The following is a 20,983-nucleotide window of genomic DNA, read 5'->3' on the forward strand; positions in this document are numbered from 1 at the left end:
CGTAAGGTTTTGGAAATCCAGAGGGGGCAGTTCTGTTCCATCCCATAGGGACACTCTGAGCTTTAATTAACTCCACAGCAGAGGGGAGTAAGGGTGCTGAGCCTTTAGATTCAAACGCATCTGTTTTTCCTCAGTGTCTTTAAGTATTTCAACAGCCACCAGAAAAAAGATGGAATATAATTCTCTTTTACAATATAGGGGAAATCAGTACCTTTTTAAGGAAAAACGCCCAAAGTGCTTGAGCTAATTTTTGGAAAACAGCACCATAAGAATACTGGGTTTTGCCACCCTCTGCTTGTTTGCATAACAGACACCAGGGAGAAGGGAAAATAAAGACATTATCATATGAGAGAAAATGATCAGTCATTCATGAGCATTAATTTGAAATAAAGGAGGCCGATGTTGAATTTAGTACGGTTGATTATTTTATGGAAATAAAATAATGTAGTTTAATGTAATGGTTTATTTTAATTCATATATCACATTAAATAATTGAGACTTGTAAAGAATATAGAACATAATATATTAGATAAAATGAAAGCACAGAGAAAATCAAGATTTTAGTTAAGTTGGTGCTGTAGGAAGCTAGAGAATTTACCTAGGCTTGCAGTGTAATTTTAAATATGATTTTTTCATGAATGGAGATGGACAATAACATATATTTAAATAATTCTAACCTGAATATTAGACATCTCAAATTTTAGCTACTGACAGTTTCCTTAGGATTTGAAAATTATCAGGCATTTTGAAAATACAGCTAAAGCCCTGGAGGACGGTGAGGCTCAAATCTAAACATTAATTTTATACTCATATATATTGTCACACCTGTGTGTCACTTTGTCCTGTGTGGTGACGTGTATTGCTGTGATACTGGACGCTATGACAGTGATATTTCAAACACCGGCAGGGTCACCGAAAATGAACCATTTTCAGCAGAACTTCCAAACTTAGGACACAAAATAAGCCATCCACTTCATAGGAAAATCCTATGGATAATATGGTTATTGCATAATTTTATGTCAACTTGAAGATATGTAAAAGAGTAGGTGTGGTATTTAACCTGACAATCAGGTGACAGCCTGATGCTGCCTCCTTGTGGCCTGGACCTTCCCATAAGGGAGCCCTGGAAACCTCCTCTTCACTCTGCCTTCACCTTCCTGCTGGTTCACCTCATTTCTTCCAGAGCCTTGTGGTGCTACCCCCTCCATTTCATCCCCGTTACCCGCAACCTGTGCTGTTCCTGCATGCTGCACCATTGCTTGTGACTGCATGAGTCTAAAGAGGGACTTAGGGTATAGCGTCAGATTTATGGATTTGAATTGGAGTGAGCTGGGATATTTTTGTGATATATGATTACTTCTTAAGATAAACTCTTTCTTGCATATATATGAGTGTCACTGGATTTATTTCTCTATTAAAACCAGCCTAAAGCAGGATGAAAATACTGTTAGTTACTGAAAATCTAATGACTAGAAACAACATTATCAAGGATTATGCCATGAGTCCCTCAGGACAGAAGGCATTCAAAATAGGACAAAGGAAGAAGAGCTTTCTCAAAGCAGAGTTCACCCTATGGCATGGATGGTGTAAAGCCTAAGGTGGCAAAGCCTTCTGGAATTTCTTTTGCTGATAGACACAACTCAAACTGAGAAGAAAAAGCTGCAACCATCAACTATTAACTGGAAATTGGCATGTACAAAATACGAATCTGGAAATTTAGAGGTCATTAAAACTAGTGGAATGCAGAAGTTTAATATTCTAGGCATTAGATAGATGAAGTAGACTGGTATTGGCCTTTTAGAATCAGAAAGTCATGTGATTTACTATGTTGGGAATCAAAAATCAAGGGAAATGATATTTTATTCATCACCAAAAAGGACATGTCAATATCTATCTTGAAGTACAATGCTGTTTATGATATTATGTATAGGAGAATTATACATAGGTAATGTTTCTATACAAAAATGAGATCTAATCACTACAAGTATGAATCAAATTTGTACATCAAAACTAAAGCTAGTGATGCAGAAATCGAAGAATTCCACCAACATTTCAGTCTGAAATTGATCGACGATGCAATCACCATGCAGTGATATTATTTCTTACTGCAATGCAGAGTTGGAAAAAACAGAAGACAGCAGTAACAGGAGGATATGATCTTGGTGTTAGAAACGACCCTTTCCAACAGAGTAGAACTGGCCCTGTTGGTTTCTGAAAAACGTAAACCTCGCTGGAAGATGACTTCCTGATTTGAAGGAGATCCATCTCCGCATCTGACCGACACTCGCTCATCTTTTTCCTCCGGTAGCTGGTGGAGCGGCACTGCTTTCCTGTTGGTAGCAGCCGGATGCAAAAGCCGTTACACCACCAGAAATCCTTCTATTATCCTTGGGCAAATCTTATAGTCTTCCTCTGGAAAGGAGTGTAAGCATTCCTAATGTGTATTTTGGTAGTTACATGATTTCCTGGCAAATGGGAGATACACGAAAATGTAGAGATGGGAATCAACTTATCAAGCAGGTCACTGCCTGATGGTGCCTCCTGGTGGGGACGCCCTTCTCATACGGAAGACCCAGGGGACCGCCCCCTCTCGTTTGTTTCCACTTTCCTGCTTGCTTGACACCTGAGACCTACGGGAATCCTGCCATGTTTCCACACACTTGGGATCCACTGTGATATTCCTATTTTCGGCATCGTTGCGTGTGACTGTGTGAGTCTGAGGAGGGACTTCTGGAATATTATCAGATTTATGGACTTGAGTTGGGTCACACTGGGTTGTGCTCTTGATATACAATTACTTCTTGATATGATGCTCTCTTTTATACATAAAGTGTCACTGATATGGTTCTTTTGTCAACCCAGCCCCAAAACATATGTTATGAGAATAAACAAGGAAATGCATATCCAATGTTTATAAAAGAAACCTGTGTTAGGCAGGATTCTCTAGAAAAATAAAAGCAGGACACATAATTATACATATATAAGATGATAGGTTTATACAGCGAGAAGGAATATAATGGCTAAATTGTTCACACAGCAGTTACTGAGGGCTGAATTAAACTCATTTTCCTGGAAAAGTTAATATACTGAAGGTCCTTCAACGCACACAGGCTGCTGGTCCAAGGTCAAGGAAGCAGAAAGAGGAGTCTTCCCTCAGGCAAGACAGGCAGAGTCAGCCCTGCAGGCAGCACACAGCAGAGTGGGGCAGAGTTGGTTTCCCTGGGATCTTAGTGAAGCTGGTCAGATAGGATCTGCAACTCAAGTGATGCACGCACCAGGAGCAGAGTGAAGCAGGTTTCAAAGAAGTCTCAAACTCTAGCTACATGATCCACAGGTTGCCTCAGCCCACAGGTAGTGCAGCGCATGGTTGAGGCAAAAAACTAGCTCAAGCAGCAGCATGCTGGTTTGACCACCAGGGAAGAAGAGAGAAGAAATTCCCAGAATCCTCAAGAGAAGGTCACGCTCACAAGGAGGCATCATCAGGCTGTGACCTGATTCAACAGGCTAGACACCACCCCTTCGCTCTTAATATCAAGTTGACTCGTGATGTGTAATTACCACAAAACCCTGCAAAGCCTTTTATTGAATAATGGTTGCTTTCTAGAATTATGCATAGGAGACTGCAAAATGACCTTCCTAATTGTATTTTCAAGTATATCTCAACCCCACGATGTCATTTGCCTATGTCCATTTTACATAAATGCGTTGAATGACATTTTAAAAATTATGAAATATAAAAATTTATCCCGTGATAGAATTTTTCAAGACTAAGAATTTCTTCATCACAAGTACATTTTTTCAACAACCCAAAATCCAACTGTGTACGTGGACATCTCCGTAAAGAATATAAAGATGTCAAATTGAGTAGATCGATGAGAAGAGACCATGGAGAAGATAACATTGGCACTAAAATCAGACCAGGGTCTGACTGTGGAACTGGCCTTCAAAAACTCAGACCTGAGTTCAGATTGAAGGTGAAGAAAATTTTGAAGAGACCATGAATACCAAAATATGACCTTGAGTATATTCTACCTGAATATCAAGAACATATTTGATATATTAGATATTAATGACAGATATGATGTGCTGTGTGGTAACATCAAAAATATCATACATGAAGAAAGAAAAAGGTCAATAGAAACACAGGTCGAAGTGGATGTCAGAAGAGACCCTGAAACTTGTTCTTCATCATACAGTAGCTAAGGAAAATGGTTGAAATGATGAAGTCAAAGAGCTTAAGGGGAAATTTCCAAGGGTACCTCCATAAAAATGAGGTAAAATATTATAATGAAATGTACAAAAATCAATGGCATCATGAGCACAGAAGCAGGACCACTTACACACACAATGTGATAAGTGATAAAAATGGTTATTGTATAGTGAAAAAAGGACAATTGTCCAATTTCCTACATGCAATATTAATAACATTAAATGAAAAATAAAACAGAGTCTGGACTTTTCTACCTCAGTTGCATTGTAAATGTTCATTTTGCTGGTGACATTACCATTTCAGGGGAGAGTGTAGAGCAATACGGTTCAGAAAGGTAGTAGTAAAATGGATAGACTATGTGGAAAGTGACTCCAGTAACACAGTATAATCACATGATGAAAATCAGAATAACTGCTCAACTTTATCAGTTCACAGGCACACATTACCTCAAATCTCAGTGGATTTCACTACACATTCACCAGATTAGTCACAATAATGTGTGAACATTAGTAAGTGTTACCGATCATCTGTCTGGCTCAACTCACATTCTGGAGTTCTGGTAGAAGAGGTTACATTTGATATAATTACTTTGATAAAAATGCAGCAGTGTCTTAAGAAAGTGAAGATGGGCATATTGTTCTTTTCAGCAAATCCACGCTTCAATTCAAAGACAGATACTAGTAGGTGCTCAATTAAACACTTCAAATGTCAAACTGACTTTGAGAACAGTTTGTCCAGTAGTCACGTAAGGAAATGCTACCCTCTCTGGACACAAAGCACTGAATCTTGTCTCTGGCACTGTTTCCCCGTGTTGTGACACCGATTCCCGGTACTCACAGGTATGCAGCCTTTCCCTCTTCGAGTTCTTTACTTTTGCCACTGGAACCACTTTTCTTCCCACACATTCTCCTGGTGATGCACATCAGTAACCCACATTGTCGAATGAAGAAGCAGCTGACATCTGTTACCACAAGGATTAGCAATAGTGCCGCAACGCCCAGGCCAATGACTGCTCCAAGCCCAAGGCCGTTAAAAAGTGTATCTTAAAAATATAAAAGAGAACAACTTTATTAAATCAATTAACATCCAATGAGAAGTTATATTGCATTAGAAAATTATTTTTAAAATTAAATTTTATACAAGAAAAAAATCAGCTAAAGAGGTAGAAGAAAATGCGTCACTGAAAGGCTTCAATTCTATGATTTTGGGTCTTTTTCTGGGTGTTTTCAAACAGTATCTTAAGAAACTGACATGTTAACAATGATTTAAAATACTTTTTACAAACTTCTTTTAAAAAAAAGCCCAAGTTTTTCGTCTTTCAAATATTTGCTTGATTCCCTTTGGGAAAGGTAGTAAAGTATTATCTTATTTCTAACTTTACTCTATCAGAAAGTCACACCATTAATATATCATCACACAATTAAAAGTAACATTCATTCAAAAATCCCTTAAGAGAGGTGTTAAATAACTGTGCTATAAGAAATTATTTTAGTTTCAAGACTTTAACTTGCAAATGGATTTATGCAAACTCTTTGCTTTGACAGGAAATGCATTTTAAAATACTTGCCTATAAATGTTTTTCAAATGATCATTTCAGAATAAATGGTTTACTTTTATTTTTCCAGAGAAATAGTTTCACAAATCTTATTCGAGAACAGATGCAATTTTCCAGTCTTGGTCTTAAAGCTTTTTCACAGGTTTGGTCATAAGAATGTGGGGAAGGATGGGCATCACTTTTGCTGGGCATTTAGTCCAGTATTGTAGGAGATGTTGATAAAGAAACAAATAACAAATATGCAGAAAAGGGGTGATAGGGAATAAGATAAAGTATGCTGACTGCAGATGTCAAGAGGAACAAGAGATCAATATCAAATGCTATATGTGTGTAAATGAATACAAAGGTGAATTACCTAACCATAGAAATACACTTTGGAACATAAGCATGATAAAGAAACTAGATTAAACTGGCCATATTGTGGGAAATGAAATAAAAACAAAACCCTCAAACTTCTAGAATATAATTATATTTGCATGTTTTTGCACTAATATGGTTCTACACTATTTTCTTGTATTAAAAGTTAGCTCTAAAACATTTTAAATTATAATTTCTTTTAATAAAATATTTTATTGTTCAGCATATTCATGGTTGACACAAAGCACTAGTAGATGCATATATCAATACAACAAAAATGTATGTTTTTCTCATAATGTAATAAACACATTCATAAATTTGTATAATAATCAAAATAAATGTCCATCTACGAAGCCAAAAAACTGTTCTCATCTTAAATTTATCATTGACAGGTTGTTCTTGACTATATAATTCCTAAATGAAGCCACTTATATAATTATTTCTTACAATGACTGGGCTTCATGTCTAAATTTGATTTTTGGATATTCCAGGAAATAGAGGAGTTATGAAATAGAAATCAGGAAATACAAGTCATGAGTCTAGAAACATGGAGTACAAAAATTATATTTGAACATGGTGGCCTCTCTGTTTTACAGACAAATTTGTGACCAAATTTTCTGGAACATTTTGCAGTGTCTCCTTAATTGTGCTATTGAGAGTTCCTTAAGTAAAGAACAAACTTGTAATTCACATAGCGAAGTATAATTTTGTTTTTAGTTTGCTGTATTCAATAGAAATAAGTAGATAATAAACACACAGGGTTGGAGGGAAATCATTTCAATGCACCTTCACAATTTATTTTTCCATATAAAATTTTAATATGCTTATTAGATGATGACCATTTAGGAAAATTATTTAGGCAATAACTCAACTCAATTAACTGTCATAAAGTTGATCTGATTCAAAGCGACCCTATAAGACAGGTCAAACGAGCACCTGGTTTGCCCGACTAATTCCAGAGTAATTAGAGCAGGGAGCCTCCTCTGTCTCTGTCAGAGCTGATGGGATTAAACTGTGAGATTGAGAAATCCAGCCCAATGCATAACCAGTACTCCACCAGGTATCCAATATTTAATCAATAAAGAGAGAAATTACTGGTTTCTGATGCCCAGTTTTCCTATCACATGAACTGCTTCAAGGAAAGATTACAGAAAAGGGCATATTTTTAATAGTTTTCAGTCATATAAAATTAGTATTTTTTCCTCACAATCTCAATCGACAAATGAAGAATCAGATTTCAAATAAAATCTACCAATTTTTAAAGAGGCATACCCGATTAAAAAAACAAAGTAGTATTCTGTGTCATAAAATCATATACCCAAAGCTAGAATGTATATTAGCAATTTAAAAAAATCTTCCATGATCCTTTCTAAAATGCTAATAAATTTCAGTGAATAAATAATTTCAATATATTTAAGGCAATTTACCTGTGAATCATCTTTGAGAATAAATAATGTTAATATTTTTCTTCAAATGTTTAAGGCAATTATTTGTGATATGCTTCACAAACTCTATAATCAGAGCTCAAAGAAGACAAATAAAAAACAATCCTATACATACTAGACTTTTGTTCTTGTACATTTAATTATTGGATTACCCAGTTTATTTTAACTTCCTTGGGTTCTCCTGATATGCATATATGGGATTGTTGTGAATTTTAAATGTGATTATATAAGTAACACTAATAACACATATAACTCAGCCTGTAATATTAATTTAGCAAATATTGGCCGTTATTATCATAGTTGCTACTTTGATGATTTTTCCTATTAATATTGAACTCCATAGAGATGAAAACTTGGTCAATAAAAACCCAAGGACTATCAAAAAATAAACTAGCTTTTAATCTTTTACCATCATCAATTTAATCAAGAAAAGTATCTCTTACTAACCGCTGCTTAATCTACGGAGAATGTAGTCTTTGATGTTTTAATGACTTAGGTTTCGCTAGTTAGTTTCTAAATGTGAAGTGTTTTATCTGTGACATTTTAAGTATTATCAGTGTGTTGATCTACATAATTTTCATGCTTTCGACAAAGCTCTTAAAAAAATCTTATTTGTAAAATATAAAGTACAAAGTATAAAGAACAATCAGTATAAATTATATTGATAATAAATAGCTGCTACTTGTTTTCAGGAAAAGCAATATTTCACCATTTTCTAGCATTTAAAATTTCAGATAATTGAAATTTATTTATTAAAAAAGAAAGATTTTTATCATTACAGAGCATAAGTATAATTCAAACTCAAATAAGGTTTAATTATAAATCTTAAATTAAGTTGTCTTTTTGAAAGTTACAGCTCCTCATTTTAAAATTTTATTTTAGGACCATATTCAAAATATAAGTTTTATAGAAAAAGTACCATGGAATTACAGAAGAACAAAGAAGACTATTTTGAGAGAAGTCCAACCAGACTACTCCTAAGAAGTTAGGGTGATGAAACTTCTTTGAATGTACTTTGAACATATGGGTAGGAGAGACCAGTGCTGGAGAAGTAAATCATGACTGGGAAATAGAGGTCATCATTCAAGAAGACTCTCAGTGGGATGACTTGACAGTGGGACTGCAACTGCAGGCGCAGCGTAACAATGGTGAGGATGGCACTGGCCTGACGGGATGACATCTAGCAACAACAAAATGAAGAACTTTTATGAAACCAGCAGCCATTTGTCATTTCGTTATGCAGCAGTGTTTCTCGTGTTGCTATGTATGTGTTGTGATGATGTGGGGAATTATTCCCCACATCGCTGAAATGTCAGCCGCGCTCTGTGAGGTGGGCAGGTTTCAGCTGCGTTCCCAACTAAAACAAGATGAGAGATGCCTAATGACATCCTTCTGAAAAACAAACAACGAAAACCTTTTGATCACCAAATGCATTTTCTGGCTTGATTGTTTTGGACTGTTACCGGGAGGAGTCAATCCCGAGAGCACAATGTGTGATAAAACAGAGGATCATGGAGTTCATGTGAAACCCAGGTGAGATAAATAGGCCGAGGAAGGATCTGAGCATGATATTCATTGGGAAGATGAATCAGGTCTGAGCAACATTTCATACAAGTTTACATAAGGTCTTCTGGAATCATGGTCAATTATTGTAATGGAGTTAATGTAGACGGTTAACGACTCATTAGAAGGTTTCTGAAGCGGTACATCTATACAGGAGCTAATTGTTCTCTCTTAAAATTGCTGGTGGCTTGAACTAGGACCTGTGTTAAGCAGTCCAAGGCTTACCTGGCAGCACAACCAGGGCACCTTGACTTGAAGACAGATAACCACAATAACAACATTCGTAATTTCCTGAGGTTAGCAATCACCTCACAGGGATTTTTTGGATAGAAATTACCCAATTTCTTAACATTAAAAAAAATAAGTTAATGTTTTGCTTATTATTTTAAATTGGAGCTGAGGATGAATGATCATTCAAATCATTTCAAATTAATCTTTACAAAAATTTACAGAATGCTTCAACATTTGCATTATGATGTTAACTGGATAAGAAATCTATTACTCAGGAACATACTATAATCGGATGTTCTTTTAGAAGATGCAACTTATGTCCAGAGAATTTAGTGAACTAAGTCTTAGGAACCAGGACAGCAATTCATCCTTGAAATTAGATCTGCACATTTGAAGCATTGTTTAACTTCAGATATTATTTTTAATACTTTTATTACCCTCAAAATTTTATATTGGAAATTCAGCAAACAATCAAGAGAGAGAACTAAAATATAATAAATGAATTGTAATAAATAAAGTTCTCTCAGGTAAAAAAATGCCTATTTGAGTGAAACTTTCCAAACTAAACCAAACACTTTCACAGAGTGGATACTGACTTCCAGGCACCCTATTGCATTCGCATTGTAGAACTGCCCTTGTGGTTTCTGACACTGTGACTCCACAGCAGTAGAGAGCTCCATTTTCTCTGCAAAGGACTGTTTAAATAAGGTATACTACTCTAAATAATTCATTTACATTCATACATTAAGTTTCTTATTTGTGATTATTTTCCACTTATTTATATTTTGATGGTTTTTTATTAAATTTGGATAAAAATAAGCAAAATAAAGCATCAAAATATTAAAACTTTTACCTGTTGGTACATTTTTTAGAATGGTAGAACATTCAAATGAATTTCATTTAGACTAATTTCAACAACTTCCAACCCATAGCTATACCACACCACTCATGAAATTTAGGAATTAGGTAACAAAATTGATATATTTCCTATGACTTTTTTGTAATTATATTTGAATATCATTAATACATTTCAGCAATGTATTCAAATAAATACAAATTCTATTAAAATTCTTTTTATAACTTTTCATGCTTCAGTCGTGAAAATGAATTCCTGATTAGGTTTCCTTTGAAAATTTAATTTTACCTGTTTAGGGAAAAACAACAACTAGTATCTTAGCAAAATCATACACTGGAGCTGTTTTTTATTTCTTGAATCAATATTAACTGACTTTTTCTATGTAAATGTAATCTCCAAATATTTGTAGAATTGTTTTCAGAACTCATAAACCTTTGATAAAGATATTGAGAAGAAAAATTTTAAAGGGTCCTGTGATGAAGATTGCTTACTGCCTCTAGAATATTGGATGCTTTACTCTGAAGGGATAATTTTACTTGTAACAAATAAGGAAGTTGGTATGAATCCAAGGCAACCAGAGACTTTGGGGGGAAAACAAATGCAAAATTAAAAAAATAGTTTGTTGTTTGTCATGCCAACACTGCATGATATATTTTCAAACTATAGCCCTAAGTCTATTATCTTGTAGTTATGTGGTTTTCTTTTATCCAACCTAGAGTAACACACTTGAAAATATTGATTGACCTATGTAAAAAGTAAAAGCAAAATAACCTAAGTCTAAATCTACATATGAGAGATGTGTGTGGGATTAGTGTTGACCTAGTACAGACTGTTTGCCTTGCTTTCTGGAGAGCTAGTCTATGTGCTCTGTCACTGAAGAGCTGCATGTTTTCATGATACTGAATACGATTAGCAGAGCTTCCACACCGAGATGGGAAAGCATGGACCAGTGATCTACGTCTGAAAAATCAGGCAATGAAAACGCTTATCTAATCATCTTAAAGAAGGCATCAGTATCAGTCAGAGACTGCTGAATCAAATATATTTATTAAAAACAATATGAGGAAAGGTAGAGAGAGAAAATTGATGAGAACCTCCAAATTATTGAGAACTCCCCTCTTGATATAATATCACAGGATATTTTAGGTTTGCTTTATAGATACATTAATACAAAAATAATTGATTCTTTTACTCAGTAAATATGCTTGAACAATCTTATAAAGTTTATTTAAATTTGGATTATTAAGAATTCTCTTTATAAAATGTAAATTTTTTTTAGAATTTTAGTAATTTAGATGAAAGAGTTAAGCTTTGAATTATTTAAGTTTAATTCTGGAGAAAGCATTAAGAAATGATAACTGTTATTGGGAGTTGTGGAAAACAGTTTAAGAAAAAAATATGAATTCTCAAACAAACAAAAGTTAGCATTTTGAGAGGCCAATGTCCAATCACATTCAACAACATCAGATAAAGACAATATGGAGAAATACTTATATGAGGGCTCTGCATATACTTAAAACACACTAATAATGTATGATTTATTGGGCAAAATATCTCCCTTATAAAATATTACAGCGCTGGAGCCATATGTCCTTCAGTGGAGATATTCCTTGTTAAAATTTTGGTGATTGCCTAGTTTCTCCCATGTTTCAATGTTTAGGAAATTTATTTTCTATTTTAACTTATGGTGTTCATTAGAATAGCACTGATTTAGACTTTTCTCAGCTTCATAAAACAATGTTATAAAGCTTTATGTGTTGTTATATTTGAACTTTGTGCATTCAAAAGTAAAATACAATTTATAACATATTGCAGTAGCCTAATCAATTAATTCTGTCCCTGTTTTATCTCTAAGGTGTGCAGCATAGTAGAAGAAGCAGCCTTCTGTAGCTGGACTCCATCTATGTTCACATGGATGGCAAACTTTGGAAATGGACATTTGGATTACCGAAGCATTTTTGTTGGTACATGGTTAATGAGGACCATTAATCCACCTGTTTCACAAATATTCATTGAGTGTCAACTAAATTACAGTATTATAGGGTTCTTGGATATTCCTAAAATAAAATTAATAAAAGTCAATATAAACCTTAAGGCTTTTAATGCATCTAGCTTTATCTATATTTACTTGTAAAGTGTACATTTCCAAAATGTATGATAATTCACTGGATTACATAAAACATACAAGAGCACAAAGGGATAAGGTTTCCACATGAACACTGATGGACTGCTAATAGAAAGATCTTTCCTCAGTATTATAGTAATCTGCTGTATTCCAGAAGGGATGCTGTAAGGCAACACATACTTTGGAAGAAAAATTAATTTCACAAATTTAAAAACATACTGTCCCTGAGCATTTCTCTCATACTACATTAGAAAAGCAGTTTTTTCAAGATCATCTGTCAATTACAGACTTGGAATTGATATTAAACTCATAAGTTAAATATGTACCCTGCTTTTCCTAGGATTCATCTAAATAAATAGCTAGATAAAAAGATGTAGCAGGAAGAGCTACTGCCAAACAAAAGTGCGTTTGTCTCAGGGTTATATGCTTTCCATCAACCAATGCAGGGTTGCATATTTGCAAGTATTACTATATGCGACCAGCAACAAAATACCACTGTTTAAGAAGGAGTCGAAGTGTTTGAATAATTGTCATAAATGACCAGGAAGCAGAAAATGCAATCACAAGAATCCCACAATGTAGACCAAAACAGGTGGAGTCCCTGAGTGCCACTAATAACTATTAACTAAAAGTAAGGTGTTTTGAAACTATTCTGATGTGCCTGGCTGCTTTCTTCAGAAAGGCCTAGAAAACCCTTTGGAGTGTATGTAATTCCACTATGCACATGTGAGCTCACCCACATCCTGTGATTGACTCAATGACCATTGGTTCATGTTGCTTTTGTTCAATAAACACTGCAGTCTCCAAATTTCTCATCAGAACCCAGAATCAACTCTAAGGCCACTGGTTATTATTATTTTTTTATTATCATTTACTTAAAAAAAAACATTTTATTAGGGACTCATACAGCTCTTATCACTGCCCATACATATACATACATCAAATGTATAAAGCACATCTGTACATTCTTTGCTTATTGCTGTTATTTTGCTTGACCAAGCCAAACTTCATTCGCCACATTTCTCCACAGAACCCACAATTTTAGGAGCTTTCTGGGGAAGAAAGTAGTATTCTACAAACTTGTTTTTGGATAAAAGTGGAAGACTGCATCTATTAATCAGTATGTCACTTCCTAAATAGTTTAAATTATTTAACTCTGTCTATGGCCTTTATAGTCTCCTCTCAGCTAAAGTAAGAAGATGTATTAGAAATCCATATATAAAAGCCAGTGAATTCGACAATGTATATTTTATAACCTGGAAATAACCCAATAGATCACATTTATAGATGGTATGATCACAAATAAAAAACAAAAAACAAAAAATGTGTTGTCATCTAGTTAGTTCTGAATCATAGTGACCAAAAGGACAGGGGAGAACTGTCACCACCCCATGCCCACCCGCCCCCGCCCCTGTGAGTGTCTGAAACTGTAAATCTTTATAGAAAAAGAAAGCTTCATCCTTCTACCATTATCACAAATAGAAGGGGAAAAAGTTTAGTTTGGGTTTGATTCACGCAAGTTAAAACATTCACTGTTCAATATGAAATGGAGACAAGGTAACACGACGTCCTTCTCTTTAGAGCACTTAGCTCCTGTATTATGACAGTACTACATGATGCTGTTTTGGCTTCCTCCCCAAATGGATGGATCTGTTTGATTTTTTTCATATTTAATTTTTACTATTGACAATCAAATAATTGAATTTTTGAGGTTTGCAATACCCCTGTAACTGTTTAATTAAAAGGGAGGAAAGCATTGCACCTTACAATGAAAGTTATTCAAAATCCCATTTTCTGTTTGTTGAAATCTTTCTTTTCTTAATCAAGTAGCAAACTCAACTTACACCCAATATTGGATATTTACATTTTTCTTCTCATTTAAGCCACTTTAAAAAAAATCTTTTTATTGGGGCTCATAAAGCTCTTATCACAATCTGTACATACATCAATTGAGCAAAGCACCCTTATACATTCGTTGCACTCGTCGTTCTCATAATTCACCTTCCACTTGGGTTCCTGGAATCAGCTCTCTTTTAAGCCACTTTTTAAATTTTTATTGCGTGAGCATATACTTAGGCAACAACTGAGTATATTTTCCTAAAATAAGTGCATATTTTAAAATAGTAAACAAGCAATGCTGCAATATTTATTTATATATTGGTACATATAGTACACATGATAAAGTGAAAGTCATAAATAATAACTATAAATAATATTTATCATTATATAGATATTTGTATTGTTTATATTTATATAAATAAGACAAATTAAATAACAGAAATTATATTTTTATCACCGTAGTGGATTACATTTTTCACTATCTTGTATTCCACAACACAATGGGAAATATATAAAAATGTATCTATTCTCTTTTATTCTGTTTCATTATTGATGAAACAGAGATAATGATATATATTTATCCTATCTAAAATAACTTTTGAGAATCATATATAAAAGAAATTCAAGACCCTATATAAATATATAATTATTTTATTTATTATACATATTACTCAATGGTCATGTTTTAGAATTTTGGGGGATATCATTCATATATCACCCAAGTTAAAATTTCTGTCATATTAGGAAGAGTACAATTATCACCACAATCAATTTTAGAACGTTTCTTTTCTCTCAGACTCATTATTATTCACTCCTAATGACCCCCACAACCTTCTGGACATGCCAATACATAATTAATAATGGAGTTGCCTTCACTGTAGATACACCATTCCTGTATTTCGTAGACAGCAAATATGCCAACAAAAACAAGAAAGAATCTAACTAAAAGCCAGCAAGAATGACCAAAACGGAAAGGCACAACTACAATTAAAAAGAAGAAGCAAGTATTAAGAAGGAAAACAACTTGAAAATGGGCTAAAAAGGAGATCAAATGCTCAGGTGCAACAGTCTTTACTTAATACACAATGGTTTCGGGCTGATGGCAAGCCTGTTTACATTTCTGGACTAGGGTCCGAGCAGATTCAGTGCAGGCTTGATCAAAGTGGAGCCTCTGTGACTGGAGTTTGGTCTTCCACTCTCTTCATCGAAACAAAAACCAACACAAGAAACACAATGCCATTCAGAACAATGCTGACTCATAGCAAACCCTTGTGGGTTTCTGAGACTGTAACTGCTTATGGGGGTAGAAAGTCCAGTCTTTCTCCCTCAGAGCTGCTGGTGGTTTTGAACAGCTGACCATGTAGATCACAGCCCAACACATAAGCACTACACCACCAGGGCACCTGTTCTGTCTTCATAGCCTTCTGTGAAACAAGTGTCTGAAAGTTAAGCTATAGCAAAGTGTGGTGAAGTAATCACATGGTGCCTGGTCACCAGAAAGAATAGTCTAGGAGTCAAAAAAACTTGTCTTCAAACACGCAACCATCTAAGTGATGTGTCAACTATGTCCACATGTAAGAAGCACACCAGCCTTGGTGATCGATCCAAGGATCATAAATAATAAAATCCAAATCCAGAGGAGGTAAATGTATCACAGCTCAAGATAACTTTTGATTACTTATTTCATGAAACTTCTGTTAGAAATAGATCTTCTCCAATTTTAACTAACAATATTTTCTCCCAAATTACTCATTGCAATCACTTGATCTCTGACTCAAAGAGAACTTATGGACATGGTTGAACTACCCTTTTGGGCTTATAAGAATGTAACTCTTTCTCCCCAAGAGATGAGGTGGTTAGCCGGCCCATGTAGAACCTACTACATCACCAGGCCTCTTCAATCCTTCATAGATTTTAGTTACTTGTTACAAACATTTGTTACATTCTTGAACTATTGTGCAAAGTGAATTTTAATGTTACTATTATCGATAAAGGAGCTTCATTAAGATAGGACATTTATGATCTTTTGTATAAATTTAGTTTTAAATCATTGTGATCAGAACTCAATCAAGTCATTTGTTTTTAATCTCATTGGTTTTTTTTCTTTGCTTTTTTTTGGAGTCTTATTTTTGCATCAATTTCCAACTAACAGAAAACCCTGTGCAAAAGGAGAGTTTCCATAGACTTCTACCAGTGAACCTTGCATTTACAATGAGCATCTTTAATTTCTGTGATGTTTTTGCTACAATTGATGAACCCACATTGGCATATTACTCACTAAAATCCGCAATTTACATTTGGATCTACTCTTTGTCCTGAGCAGCCCTATTGGTTTAGGCAAATGCATAATGATGAATTACAATATTCATGATAAGATCTCATTGCCTTAAAAATGCTCTGTCCCTGCTAGCAGCTGTTTCTCTTTCCTTCTCCCCTGGATCACAGGCCGCCACTGACTTCTTTCGTTGGCTCAAAAGTTCTACCTGTCCTACAATGTCATATAGTGGAGATTCATTTCTATTTATTCACATTTTATGTAGTCACTCCCTGAAGTATAAGTGTCCATTTTAAAGTCATCTTTAATTTTTTCATGCCTGTAATGTTACAGTGTAAGAAAGCAAGATCATTATTGAAATGCCTATTGTCACTCACTTGAAACTTTCCTGTCTTTGAATAAAATTACACTATTTATTGACCTCTTTCTCTAACTTATTTCGCATTCATTTTCTTCTCAGTGTGTTGTTACTACTGCTATACTTAGTGTGTTATTTTGATAGTCACTTTAGACATAGTCATCTGATGGAAGAAATAAGATGGAATTTTCAAAAGATATTATAAAATGAATCAAAATTACCTCCCTAAAATAAAGACTGTACTTCTTTTGTGTCCTAAACTTTTACTCTGTCAGGTACTGATTATCTTTTTGAAACCTCCTAGTATTCATGAGATAAGAAGACTCACAAAACACATCTTTCAACTTCGTGACAAAATGTACTTAATTGGCAACTTTCTAAGTTCACTCAAGTTTATGCTGTTCCAATAGAAACCCGTTCCCTGAAGTAACCCAATGGAAAGTGTGTGGATACAATGTTAAATCCCATGCATCTTTCCAGGAACCCTTTACAGGAAGTGAGTGCGTAATGCTGGTAAAACCTGCAGCGTCTGGGAGCAGAGCAGGGCACTGCTATCGGTGAAGAGAAAACTGCAGCAAGGACTCTTCTGCACATGATTGCATTCTGGAAAATGAATCTGCGCATATTAAACCCAAACCTTCAAATATATTCAAATAAATATTGAATCAGACTGAAAAAAGTAATTAACATTTGTGATATTATAAAAGTTAATACATGTATGGTTACTTGCGTATTTGAAGGATTTTACATTTCAGAATTATGCAAAGTAATTTTGTCTGTGTTATGCACAAGTATTGAAAATATTTGAACTTATGTATGTAAAGAAATAATATATTTAAATTTTATGCTAGCGATTTGTACTAGTGCACAAAATAATGTTATATGACTATTTAGTACACCCATTCCTTGATAACAATATTTTATGTATTCAAATATTATTTTGAGAATTTGGAAACTTTGAATTTTAATCATTATAAGTTGAATTGACCAATATACCTTAGTGTTATGCCATTATGTGAGTAAAACTTCCGTTGTTATTTATATATTCCTCGGGTGGTATAAGCAGTACATTAGGTGGTGGGCTAGTAAGCAAAAGGTTGGCAGTTCAATCTCACAAGTTGGAATTGACTCACTGCTAACAGGTTCAATGTGGTGTAAGAAATATACATTTGACTACCCCCTCTACAGTTTGGTAGTTTGAACCAACACTTCTGGGCCTCAAAGAAAGTGATAGTGCACTATATTTGTTTCGTTTGTTTTCATTTTCAGAAAGATTACAGTTATTTAAAGCAATGGAGAAGCTCTATTCTTTAACACGTGAGGTTGTTATAAGTAAAAGTACGTTGGTGACAATGGGTTTTGCTTTGTAAATCTATTCTCCCCACCCCAGTGATTTTATAATAATGTAGTTACAACTTTTACATGTCTCATGTTATGTTTCCTCCATTCAACAAGATTAATGTAAAATACCATCGGTGTTATTACTAACGTTGTTTTGAATGCAATTATATTATTTATTCTGCACATTTGCTTCATTGCTGTTTTATCCTCTTGCTCTAGTCACTCTGATTGTTCTATCAAAATATTTTCTAAATTGTTAATGAATAAAAATTACTTAATATATAGATAACTCAATGGCAATCAGAAAATTTCCCATAAATTATCTTTCAATACTGTGAGAATTTTGAAAACATACTCTTTAGGTGGAGGCCTGGTAGGAGGTAGATGTGGCAATATTGTGCTTTTAATAACAATCTTATGTGACACACACACACGTAGATATAAGATATTTGATTGGATAATGGCAAAATAAGGTTAAGCATGCATTTTAGACAGATTGATTTTATACTTGTAAAATTATTTTCTTTCCTACATGCAAAAAGTTAATTGATAAACTAAAAGTTTTCTCATAGTATTTTCTAGCACTGTTGTGCTATAATGATGTGATTCTACTTTGGGATGTACGTTTAAAATATGTAATAATCATTGAACTCATCACAATGTAAAAAAAAGAAATTTTAAATAGTTGTGATAATAAAATAAGACAAAGACTAGTTGTCAGGCTGTATTCCACCTTTCTGTCACTTTTGTGGTACTCTGTTGGTTTGTGGTCACTGTGATGCTAGAGAGTATGTCACTGGTATTTCCAATGCCAGCAGGTCACGCAGAGGGAACAGGTGTCAGTGGGGCTTTCAGCCTAAGAACAGAATATGAAGAAGGGACCAGCTGTCCACTTTGGGGGAATTAGCCACTGAATATCTATGTATAACATCAAAACACTCTCAGACACTAACGGCTTAATGACTATGGCTGAGAAAAAGCAGCCTTCATAAGGTAAAATCGACAATAATACTGTGAATTGAGAAAAGCTTGTGGGACTAATCCCTTCATGACATTCATTTGCTGGTGGGAACTATTCCAAATGAGACTAAACAGCTGCAGAAATCTACTACTAATAGTGAACGAGAATGTATGTAGCATGAATCCATGACAATTTGAAATGGTCAAAATTGAATTGAAACCCATAAACATTGATAATCTAGGTGTTGGTGAGCTGAAATGGACTGGTTTTTGTCATTTGAAATCAGAAAATCATATGACTTACTATGCTGGGGTGATACCATCAAGAATAGCCTGGTATTCATTGCCAAAAATTCACTTCAAAATCTATTGTGAAGTACAGTGCTATCTGCGACAGGATTATATCTATCCATCATCAGTAATTCCAATCAATAAAGCTATTGTTTAAATATATGACCAATCACTAAAGCTAGTGATGAGAAGTTGAATAATTCTATCAACCTCTTCAGCCTGCATTTGGTCAAATATGCAATCAGAATGTATGGATAATAATTATTAGCTAGTGAAATGCAAAATTTTGGAAACAGAGAAGAAGGAACAGTAGTTGGAAATATGGGTATGGTGATAGAAATCAATATAAAGATAGCATGATATAATTTATCAAGGCCAATAACTTGTTCATAACAAATATCTTTTTTCAATAATACAATTGGCAGCTATCATGTGAACTTCTCCAGATGGAATGCAAACAAATTAAATTGACTACATCCGTGTGTAGAGACTGTGGAGAGGCTCAATATTAAGAATTAAAAAATGTGGAGATGACTACCAATCACTCATATGTAAATTAAAGTGGAATGGAAGATAATTAGAACAAATCCAGGAGAGCTAACATATGACTTCAAGTCTATCCCACCTGAATTCTGAGGACATCTGTGGAAAAGATTTGACCCATTGAATATTAATGACAGAAGATCTTATGAGCTATGGGATGACCTCAAGACCATCATGCATGAGGAAAGTAGTAGGTCATTAGAAAGACATGAAAGAAAAAACAGATAAAAATAGATGTCAGAGAAGACTTTGAAACTTGCTGTTAATCCCAGAGTAGCTGAGGCAAATAGAAGAAGGGATGGAGTCAAAGAACTGATCAGATAATTCTAAAGGGTAACTAGGGAAGGTGGTTATCTTATTCTCATATTGTACTGTAAAATATTATAATGAAATATGCAAATGCCTGCATTTAGAAAGACAAAAGAAAGGAAAATCAATTGATGGAATAGCTACTGAAATATTATAACAAACTGATAAAGCACTGGAAATACTCATTTATCTATTCCAGAAAATTTGGAAGACAGCTACTTGGCCAATTGACTGAAAGAGATCCATGTTTATACCCATTCGAAGTAAATTTGACCCAACAGAATGCTGGTTATAGAACAATATTATTAATAACACATGAAAGTAAAATGCTGCTGAAGATCATCCAAGTGCTGCCTCAGGAAATTGCCCGAGGTCAAGGCTGATTATAAAAGTACCTGGCAGAAAGTGTATCATTGTTAGAGTCAGATGGATGTTGACTCAAAACAGAGAATACAAGAAATATGTTGACTACGCAATTGCGTTAAATTGCGTAGATTATAACAACCTATGGATAGTCTTGAGATTAGGCCGTCTCAGAATACTTCATTCTGCTCATAAAGAACTTGTCCAAGTATAAAGAGGCAGTTTTGGGGAGCAGTGCATGGATTAAAAACAGGAAATGTGTTCAGAGTTATATCCTCTCATCATAGTTATTTAATTTGTATGCTGAGCAAGGCCTCTTTAAAATTCTAAAAGTAAGCCCTTGTATTTTTAATTGTCTCACA

General features: G+C 34.4%; 1 protein-coding gene across 1 annotated transcript in view; it reads right to left on the reverse strand.

The window, feature by feature from the left end:
* The window catches only part of NCAM2 (neural cell adhesion molecule 2), a 595,057-nt gene that overhangs the window by 19,319 nt on the left and 554,755 nt on the right, over positions 1-20,983 (reverse strand). The window contains exon 16 of the mRNA XM_075542416.1: positions 5,048-5,252. Within this exon, the coding sequence (XP_075398531.1) occupies positions 5,048-5,252 (205 nt within the window). The remainder of the gene's footprint in view (positions 1-5,047; positions 5,253-20,983) is intronic.

Source organism: Tenrec ecaudatus, chromosome 2, assembly GCF_050624435.1.
Source record: "Tenrec ecaudatus isolate mTenEca1 chromosome 2, mTenEca1.hap1, whole genome shotgun sequence".
In the NCBI taxonomy this organism is placed as follows: domain Eukaryota; kingdom Metazoa; phylum Chordata; class Mammalia; order Afrosoricida; family Tenrecidae; genus Tenrec; species Tenrec ecaudatus.